Source organism: Rhinoraja longicauda, chromosome 10 (assembly GCF_053455715.1).
Source record: "Rhinoraja longicauda isolate Sanriku21f chromosome 10, sRhiLon1.1, whole genome shotgun sequence".
Taxonomy (NCBI): domain Eukaryota; kingdom Metazoa; phylum Chordata; class Chondrichthyes; order Rajiformes; family Arhynchobatidae; genus Rhinoraja; species Rhinoraja longicauda.
The window spans coordinates 59,983,974-59,994,141 of NC_135962.1; the positions used below are offsets into that span (position 1 = coordinate 59,983,974).

General features: G+C 51.4%; 1 protein-coding gene across 1 annotated transcript; it reads right to left on the reverse strand.

Moving 5' to 3' along the window:
- Positions 1–5,193: 5,193 nt before the first annotated feature.
- On the reverse strand, positions 5,194–6,964 carry gpr132a (G protein-coupled receptor 132a). Its single transcript, XM_078407240.1, has one exon. It carries the CDS (start codon positions 6,962–6,964, stop codon positions 5,930–5,932), a length of 1,035 nt encoding a protein of 344 aa, XP_078263366.1. The 3' UTR covers positions 5,194–5,929.
- Between the last annotated feature and the right edge of the window lie 3,204 nt (positions 6,965–10,168).

Below are 10,168 nucleotides of genomic sequence, written 5' to 3' on the forward strand. Positions count from 1 at the left end.
GAGTTTTAAATGGCCTCCCCTTTATTTTAAGACTGTGGCCCCTGGTTCTGGACTCCCCCAACATTGGGAACATTTTTCTTGCATCTAGCTTGTCCAGTCCTTTCATAATTTTATACGTCTCCAGAAGATCCCCTCTCAATAGACAATAGGTGCAGGAGGAGGCCATTCGGCCCTTCAAGCCTGTACGCACCGCCATTCAATGTGATCATGGCTGATCATTCTCAATCAGTACCCCGTTCCTGCCTTCTCCCCATACCCCCTGACTCCGCTATCCTTAAGAGCTCTATCTAGCTCTCTCTTGAATGCATTCAGAGAATTGTCCTCCACTGCCTTCTGAGGCAGAGAATTCCACAGATTCACAACTCTCTGACTGAAAAAGTTTTTCCTCATCTCAGTTTTAAATGGCCTACCCCTTATTCTTAAACTGTGGCCCCTTGTTCTGGACTCCCCCAACATTGGGAACATGTTTCCTGTCTCTAACGTGTCCAACCCCTTAATAATCTTGTACGCTTCATAGAAACATAGAAACATAGAAACATAGAAAATAGGTGCAGGAGTAGGCCATTCGGCCCTTCGAGCCTGCACCGCCATTCAATATCATCATGGCTGATCATCCAGCTCAGTAGCCTGTACCTGCCTTCTCTCCATACCCCCTGATCCCTTTAGCAAAAAGGGCCACATCTAACTCCCTCTTAAATATAGCCAATGAACTGGCCTCAACTACCTTCTGTGGCAGAGAATTCCACAGACTCACCACTAAGATCCCCTCTCATCCTTTTAAATTGCAGTGTATACAAGCCTAGTCGCTCCAGTCTTTCAACATATGATAGTCCCGCCATTCCGGGAATTCACCTAGTAAACCTACGCTGCACGCCCTCAATAGCAAGAAGGTTGGAGTAAAGGCGTAGACTATTTTCTAAATGGGGAAAGAATCCAGAAATCGGGCGCTCAAAGGGACTTGGTGCACGATTCCCAAAGAGTTAATCTGCACGTCGAATCGGTGGTAAAGAAAGCAAACTCAATGCCAGCATTTATTTTGAGAGAGCTTGTACACAAAAACAGGGATGTAATGCTGAGGCTGTATAAGGCGCTGGTAAGGCCGCATTTGGAATATTGTGAGCAATTCTGGGCACCATATCTGAGGGTTGCCAACTGTCCCGTATTTGCCGGGACATCCCGTATTTTGGGCTGAAGAAGGGTCTCGACCCGAAACGTCACCCATTCCTTCTCTCCCGAGATGCTGCCTGATCCGCTGAGTTACTCCAGCATTTTGTGAATAAACCGTATTTTGGGCTAAATTGGTTTGTCTCTTACGGGACCGCCCTTGTCCCGTATTAGGCCCGGGGGCCTCTGTAGGCCCGGACGCTGTAGGCCCGCAGGCCGCTGTAGGCTAACTGAGTGTATTCGGGGAGCGGGGCCGAGTGTGTTCGCCTAACGGAGGTTGCAATAGACAATAGGTGCAGGAGTAGGCCATTCGGCCCTTCGAGCCAGTACCGCCATTCAATGAGATCATGGCTGATCATATAGACTTGCAAAGAGGTTTGTGGTTTAATTCTCTTCTGTAAATTATCCCAAATGTGTAGGATAGAATATAATGTACGGGTGATCGCTGGTCGGCCCGGACCTGATGGGCCGAAGGGCCTGTTTCTGCGCTGTATCTCTAAACTAAACTAAACTAAACTAATCTAAAAGCATCGCAACCCGCCTCCCGGCCCGGGCGGCCGCCATTGGTGGAGCGGGAGCACGTGGCCGCTGGCTGGGTGAGGTCACGTGGGGCGTGGGGCGGTGACGTCACCTTGTCCCGTGTTTGGGAGCGAGATAGTTGGCAACCCTACTGAGGAAGGATGTGCTGGCTCTGGAGAGGGTCCAGAGGAGGTTTACAAGAACGATCCCAGGAATGAGTGGGTTAACACACGATGAGCGTTTGTCGGCACTGGGCCTGTACTCGCTGGAGTTTAGAAGGATGAGGGTTGGACGGAGTGGTTGTGGAGAGAATGTTTCCACTATTGGGAGAGTCTAGGACTAGAGGCCACAGCCTCAGAATTAAAGGACGTTCTTTTAGGAAGGAGATGCGGAGGGATTTCTTTAGTCAGAGGGTGGTGAATCTGTGGAATTCTTTGCCACAGACGGCTGTGGAGGCCAAGTCAGCGGATATATTTAAGGCAGAGATAGATAGATTCTTGATTAGTGCGGGTGTCAGGGGTTATGGGGAGAAGGCAGGAGAATGGGGTTAGGAGGGAGAGATGTCAAAGACTAGAGGGCACTAGAGGGCACAGCTTTAAGGTGAGTGGGGCAAGTTGTTAAAGGAGATGCTCGGGGCAAGTATTTTTACACACAGTGTGGTGGGGGCTTGGAACGCGTTGCCAGGGTTGGTGGTGGAGGCAGGTACGAGTGTGGCATTTAGGAGATGTTTAAACAGGCACGTGGATGTGCAGAGAATTGAGGGTATGGATCACGGGCAGGCCGAGGAGATTAGTTTAATGACATCATGTTCAGCACGGACATTGTGGGCCGAAGGACCTGTTCCCTTGCTGTACTGTTCTATGTTTAGATTTTTAATTCGGAGATACAGCGTGGAAACAGGCCCTTCGGCCCACCGGGTCCGCGCCGACCAGCGATCCCCGCACATTAACACTATCCTACACACACTAGAGACAATGTTTACATTTACCCAGCCAATTAACCTACAAACCTGCACGTCTTTGGAGTGTGGGAGGAAACCGAAGATCTCGGAGAAAACCCACGCAGGTCTCGGGGAGAACGTACAAACTCCGTACAGACAGCGCCCGTAGTCGGGATGGAACCCGGGTCTCCGGCGCTGCATTCGCTGTAAGGCAGCAACTCTACCGCTGCGCCACCGTGTTCTGCGAGAGTCAGGCACACAGGTACGAGCCCCACACACACACGCTCGCTGGGTCTGTGATTCCCGTTTCGTGTGCGCGTGGGTTTGCTCCATCTCCCGACGGACAATGCGCCGGACACAGCCAGTGGATGTTTAATGCACCAGGAAGCTGCTGCTGGTTGTGGGGGGGCAGTCCACACTCCCACCCACCACCGCGCCCAGACAACAACAAACCAGTGATGCTTCCTCTGCAACGCACGCACGCAACAATGCAGCCCCTGCATCAGACGCATGCAACAATGCAGCCCCTGCACCAGGTGCATGCAAAAATGCAGCCCCCCATCAGACGCACGCAACAATGCAGACCCTGCAACACACGCAGGCAACAATGCAGCCCCTGCAACACAAGCGAGCAACAATGCACATGCATCAGGCGCACGCAACAATGCAGCCTCTGCAACCCAGGCAAGCAATGATGCAGCCTCTGCGGCACACGCCAGCAACAATGCAGCCCCTGCAACGCACGCAAGTAACAATGCAGCCCCTGCATCAGACGCGCACAACAATGCAGCACCTGCATCAGACGCACGCAACAATGCAGCCCCTGCACCGACGCAAGGAAACAATGCAGCCCCTGCAACGCACACACGCAACAATGCAGCCCTGCATCAGACGCAAGCAACAATGCAGCCACAGTCACCCCCTGACCTTCCTGTTCAACAGCAAGCTAGTTTCAGAGGTTCATCACTTCACTAGTTATAGGAGCAGAATGAGGCCATTTGGCCCATCAAGTCTACTCCGCCATTCAATCGTGGCCGATCTATCTCTCCCTCCTCACCCCATTCTCCTGCCTTCTCCCCGTAACCTCTGACACCCACACTAATCAAGAATCTGTCTATCTCTGCCTTAGAAATATCCACTGACTTGGCCTCCACAGCCGTGTGTGGCAAAGAATCCCACAGATTCACCACCCTCTGATTAAAGAAATTCCTCCTCATCTCCATTCTAAAGGTACGTCTTTTCATTCTGAGCCTGTGGCCACTGCTCCTGGATGCTCACACTAGTAGAAACATCCTCTCCACATCCACCCCATCCAGGTGAATAACACAGTGGTGCAGCAGGTAGAGCCGCTGCCTCACAGCGCCAGAGACCCGGGTTCGGTCCTGACCTCGGGCGCTGTCCGTGTGTGGAGTTTGCACGTTCTCCCTGTGAACGCTTGGCTTTCTACCCACATCCTAAAGACATACGGGTCTGTAGCTAAGGGTTGCCAACTATCTCACTCCCAAATAAGGGACAAGGTGACGTCACCGCCCCGGGCCTACAGCGTCCAGGCCCACAGCGCCTTCCGGGCCTACACTGTCCGGGCCTACACTGTCCGGGCCTACAGTGTCCGACCTACAGTCCCCCCCGGGCCCAATATGGGACAAGGGACAAACCAATTTAGCTCAAAATACGGGATGTCCTGGCTAATACGGGACAGTTGGCAGCCCCATCTGTAGGTTAATTGGACATCCTAGATATCCCAATGTAAATTGGCCGCAGTGTGTAGGAAGTGGATGTGAACGTAGGGAAACATAGACAACGCTTTGCACTCTCTGCTTGGGTCTGGACATTTATTGTCGCAGAGAGGTCATCCAGAAATTCCAAACAGGTACCCTGAGCCATCATCCAATCATCGGCCTAATACATGGGCCGGGTGATCGACTGTATGATCGATCACCTTCAGCGACCACCCAATCACATTCCTTGAGTGGTCACACAGTCACCTGTTCCCTGAGTGATCGTCCAATCACATTCCTCAAGGCATCATCCAATCGCAGTCCCCGAGGGATATTGTCCAATCACAGTCCATGGACAATTGTCCAATCACAGTGCCTGAAAAATTGTCCAATCGCAGTCCATGGACAATTGTCCAATCGCAGTCCATGGACAATTGCCCAATCACATTCCTCGAGAGATCGCTCGATCGCATGCCGTGAGTGATCGTCCAATCACATCTCCTGAGGGATCGTCCAGACACCGTGGCCAGAATTGGTCCAATCGTAGTTGGCGATGAATGTCCACGACACAAATGCCCAGATGTAGAAACATAGAAACATAGAAAATAGGTGCAGGAGGAGGCCATTTGGCCCTTCGAGCCAGCACCGCCATACATTGTGATCATGGCTGATCATCCACAATCAGTAACCCGTGCCTGCCTTCTCCCCATATCCCTTGATTCTACTAGCCCCCAGAGCTCTATCTAACTCTCTTTTAAATTCATCCAGTGATTTGACCTCCACTGCCCTCTGTGGCAGAGAATTCCACACATTCCCAACTCTCTGGGTGAAAAAGTTTCTTCTCACCTCAGTTTTAAATGGTCTCCCCTTTATTCTTAGACTGATTCTGGACTCCCCCAACATTGGGAACATTTTTCCTGCATCTAGCTTGTCCAGCCCTTTTATAATTTTATACGTCTCTATAAGATCCCCTCTCATTCTAAATTCCAGTGATTACAAGCCCAGTCTTTCCAATCTTTCCTCATATGACAGTCCCGCCATCCTGGAGATTAACCTGGTGAACCTACGTTGCACTGCCTCGATAGCAAGGATGTCCGTCCTCAAATTTGGAGACCAAAACTGCACACAGTACTCCAGGTGTGGTCTCACCAGGGCCCTGTACAACTGCAGAAGGACCTCCTTACTCCTATACTCAAATCCTCTTGTTATGAAGGCCAACATGCCATTAGCTTTCTTCACGGCCTGCTGTACCTGCACGCTTACTTTCAGTGTCTGGTGTACAAGGACACCCAGGTCTCCCTTCTTCCTAATATGACACCGTTGAGATAATAATCTGCCTCCTTGTTCTTGCCGCTGTTTCTGGCCCTTCCTTTCCCAGCCCAGATCCTGGAGAAGATCAGATCTCCTCCTGACCTTCAGCAAGCATTGAAACATTGGAGCAGGCGTGGAGATTCAAGATGGAGGACTCCTGGAATGCCTTTCATGGAGCTGCCCGCCCGCCCGCCAGCCTGCCGCGGGTACGAGGAGCCATTGGCCGCGAGTGGGGGTGGGACTGCCGATGTCCTGTCAGTCAGAGGTGCCGCCTGGGTCAGCTGTCACTGGCCATCTGCTTTCTCTGACCGGTGGACGTCTTGGAGACTGGGCCGTGGTTGAGAAAGCAGGTCTCCGTGCCACTCTCCCGCGGCAGGGGCAGGCAGAAGAGGAGGCGGAGGTCCCGTCTCAGCTCCTGCCTGGCACTCTCGGAGGAGAACATGTAGAGGAAGGGGTTGACGGCGCTGTTGACGGTGCAGAGGCAGAGGAAGGCGGTGGACAGGTCGTAGATCTCCTCCTCGAACCAGCAGCTGTTGTCGCTGAGGGAGGAGGCCAGGGCCCGTGAGAGCAGGACCACGTGGTAGGGGGCAAAGCACAACAGGAAGATCAGGATGACGGCCAGCGCCAGGTACTTGATCTTCCTCTTCTGGCCGGCGTTGAGGCAGGGGCTGGAGCGAATGCGTCGGAAGATCAGGAGGTTGGTGGTCACCAGGGTGGCAAGGGGGAGGCAGAACCCCACACAGAAGCGAGCGTAGATGAACTTGACCACCATGTTGGGCATGGGGATGGTCTCGAAGCACGACTCGTTCTTGTCCTGGGTGCTCTGCATCCCGGACAGGACGAAGACAGGGGTGTGGACCAGCATCACCGCGGCCCAGACGGCGAGGCAGACGGCCACGGCCACGCGCCGGCGCCGGCGCCACTGCGCCTCGATGGGGTACAGCACCACCAGGCAGCGGTCCACGGAGATGCAACACAGCAGGAGGATGCTGATGTACAGGTTGTTGAAGAAGATGTAACTGGTGAGCCGACAGGCCAAGCCGCCCTGGCTCCAGCGGTTGGCGTTACGGGCGTACATGATCCACCAGGGGATGGTGGCCAGGTAGATCAGGTCGGACAGCGAGAGCGTGAAAAGGTAGACAGACAGCACGTTCTTCCGCCAGATCTTCAGGGCGCTGAGGGTGAGGCATAGCAGGTTGGTGGGAAGGCCAAAGATCAGCACCAGGCTGTAGACGGTGGCCAGCGGCAGAGAGCCACTGTTGTACGTTATGTTGCACGTCACACCCGTCTCACTGATGGTGGAGTTACCCATCGCTCGAGTCCCGTGAAGGCAACACAGCCCGGCTGTAACGAGATCAGTTTGGTTTAGTTTATTCACACCAGTACTGAGGTCGTACCTCACTGGGATTTAGAAGATTGAGGGGGTATCTTATAGAAACTTACAACATTCTTAATGGGTTGGACAGGCTAGATGCAGGAAGATTGTTCCAGATGTTGGGGAAGTCCAGAACAAGGGGTCACAGTTTAAGGATAAGGAGGAAGTCCTTTAGGACCGAGATGAGAACGTTTTTTTTCACACAGAGTGGTGAATCTGTGGAATTCTCTGCCACAGAAGGTAGTTGAGGCCAGTTCATTGGCTATATTTAAGAGGGAGTTAGATGTGGCCCTTGTGGCTAAAGGGATCAGGGTGTATGGAGAGAAGGCAGGTACGGGATACTGAGTTGGATGATCAGCCATGATCATATTGAATGGCGGTGCAGGCTCGAAGGGCCGAATGGCCTACTCCTGCACCTATTTTCTATGTTTCTATGTATGGACCTTCTCCCCATTACCTCTGACACCTGCACTAATCAGGAATCTCTGCCTAAAAAACGCCCACTGACTTGGCCTCCACATCTGTCTGTGGCAATGAATCCCGCAGGTTCACCATTGAGTACCGACCACGATGCCCCATCTAAGCTGGAACCATTTGCCTGCGTTTGGCCCATATCCATGGAGAATATAGATCAATACAACACAAAAACGAGATCTGGGTGTCCCAGTGCATCAGTCACTGAAAGGAAGCATGCAGGTACAGCAGGCCGTGAAGAAAGCCAATGGAATGTTGGCCTTCATAACAAGAGGAGTTGAGTATAGCAGCAAAGAGGTCCTTCTGCAGTTGTACAGGGCCCTAGTGAGACCGCACCTGGAGTACTGTGTGCAGTTTTGGTCTCCAAATTTGAGGAAGGGTATTCTTGCTATTGAGGGCGTGCAGCGTAGGTTCACTAGGTTAATGCCCGGGATGGCGGGACTGTCGTATGTTGAAAGACTGGAGCGACTAGGCTTGTATACACTGGAATTTAGAAGGATGAGAGGGGATCTAATCGAAACATATAAGATTATTAAGGGGTTGGACACGTTAGAGGCAGGAAACATGTTCCCAATGTTGGGGGAGTCCAGAACAAGGGGTCACAGTTTAAGAATAAGGGGTAGGCCATTTAGAACTGAGATGAGGAAAAACTCAGAGAGTTGTGAATCTGTGGAATTCTCTGCTTCAGAAGGCAGTGGAGGCCAATTCTCTGAATGCATTCAAGAGAGAGCTAGATAGAGTTCTTAAGGATAGCGGAGTCAGAGGGTATGGGGAGAAGGCAGGAACGGGGTACTGATTGAGAATGATCAGCCTTGATCATATTGAATGGTGGTGCTGGCTCTAAGGGCCGAATGGCCTCCTCCTGCACCTATTGTCTATTGTCTATTGTCTATAAAAACAGGCCCTTCGGCCCACAATGTTTAGTCTCATTTATCGTCACGAGGTACAGTGAAAAGCTTTTGTTGCGTGCTAACCAGTTAGCGGAAAGGCTACACATGGTTACAATCGAGCCGTCCACAAATTGGGAGTTTGGTTGAGAAAGAGCACAAAGGTACTACAGCAGATAGACGGCACAGTGGCTCAGCGGTAGAGTTGCTGCCTCACAGCGCTGGAGACCCGGGTTCCATCCCGACTACAGGTGCTGTCTGTACGGAGTTTGTCTGTTCTCCCCATGACCTGAGTGGGGTTTTCTCCAGATGCTCCACTTATCTCCCACACTCCAAAGTCGTACGGGTCTGCACGTTTATCAACTTGGTATCATTGTAAATTGTCCCTCGAGTGTAGGACGGTGTTAGTGTGCGGGGATCGCTGGTCGTCGCAGACCCGGTGGGCCGAAGGGCCTGTTTCAAGGCTGCATATCTAAGCTAAACTGCCTTCAACCACTGAAGGTCACCTCACCTTCTGTCTCCTTTCTCTGTTCGTTCACTTATTTATCTATTTATTCACTTCCCTATTGAGGGCGTGCAGCGTAGGTTCACTAGGTTCACTAGGTTAATTCCCGGAATGGCGGGACTTTCGTATGTTGAAAGGCTGGAGCAATTAGGCTTGTATACACTGGAATTTAGAAGGATGAAGGGGGATCTTATTGAAACATATAAGATAATTAGGGGATTGGACACATTAGAGGCAGGAAACATGTTCCCAATGTTGGGGGAGTCCAGAACAAGGGGCCACAGTTTAAGAATAAGGGGTAGGCCATTTAGAACGGAGATGAGGAAGAACTTTTTCAGTCAGAGAGTGGTGAAGGTGTGGAATTCTCTGCCTCAGAAGGCAGTGGAGGCCAGTTCGTTGGATGCTTTCAAGAGAGAGCTGGATAGAGCTCTTAAGGATAGCGGAGTGAGGGGGTATGGGGAGAAGGCAGGAACGGGGTACTGATTGAGAGTGATCAGCCATGATCGCATTGAATGGCGGTGCTGGCTCGAAGGGCTGAATGGCCTACTCCTGCACCTATTGTCTATTGTCTATTGTCTATTGTCTATGTTCTTTAAATCGTCTGTAAAGCATCTTTGAGTGTATGAAAAGCGCTATATAAATGTAATGCATTATTATTATTATTATTATTAAACTAAACTAAATTGAATAAGATGGCCACAAACCACTGGAGTAACTCAGCGGGTCAGGCAGCATCTCTGGAGGAGAAGGATGGGTGAGGTTTCAGGTCAGGAACCTTCTTCAAACCGAAAGGAGAAGGGAGAGAACTGGTGGTAAGAAAAATCTAGAACCAAACAATGACCAAGGAAGATGTGGAGCCCATAATGGCCCATTGGTGGCTGGGTTAGAGGTGATACTGGGTATGTGAACAGTGGAACTGGAAGGACTCGAGAGTGCCGGAGGAGATGGGGGTAGAGTGGGAATGGAGGAGTTACTTGAAATGAGAGAAATCTGGGGTGTAATGGTGTCAGGTTAAGTAAGGGTGAGGTGCAGCGAGACATGAATGTCCTTGTACACCGGTCACTGAAAGTTGGCGTGCAGCTACAGCAGGCAGTGAAGAAAGCTAATGGCATGTTGGCCTTCATAACGAGAGGATTTGAGTATAGGAGTAAAGAGGTTCTTCTGCAATTGTATAGGGCCCTGGTGAGACAACATCTGGAGTATTGTGTACAGTTTTGGTCTCCTAATTTGAGGAAGGACATCCTTGTAATTGAGGCAGTGCAGCGTAGGTTCACG

What these genes read in the sequence shown, in the direction of transcription:
- gpr132a (XM_078407240.1), bottom strand. Translation starts at nt 6,964, where the DNA reads ATGGGTAACTCCACCATCAGTGAGACGGGTGTGACGTGCAACATAACG.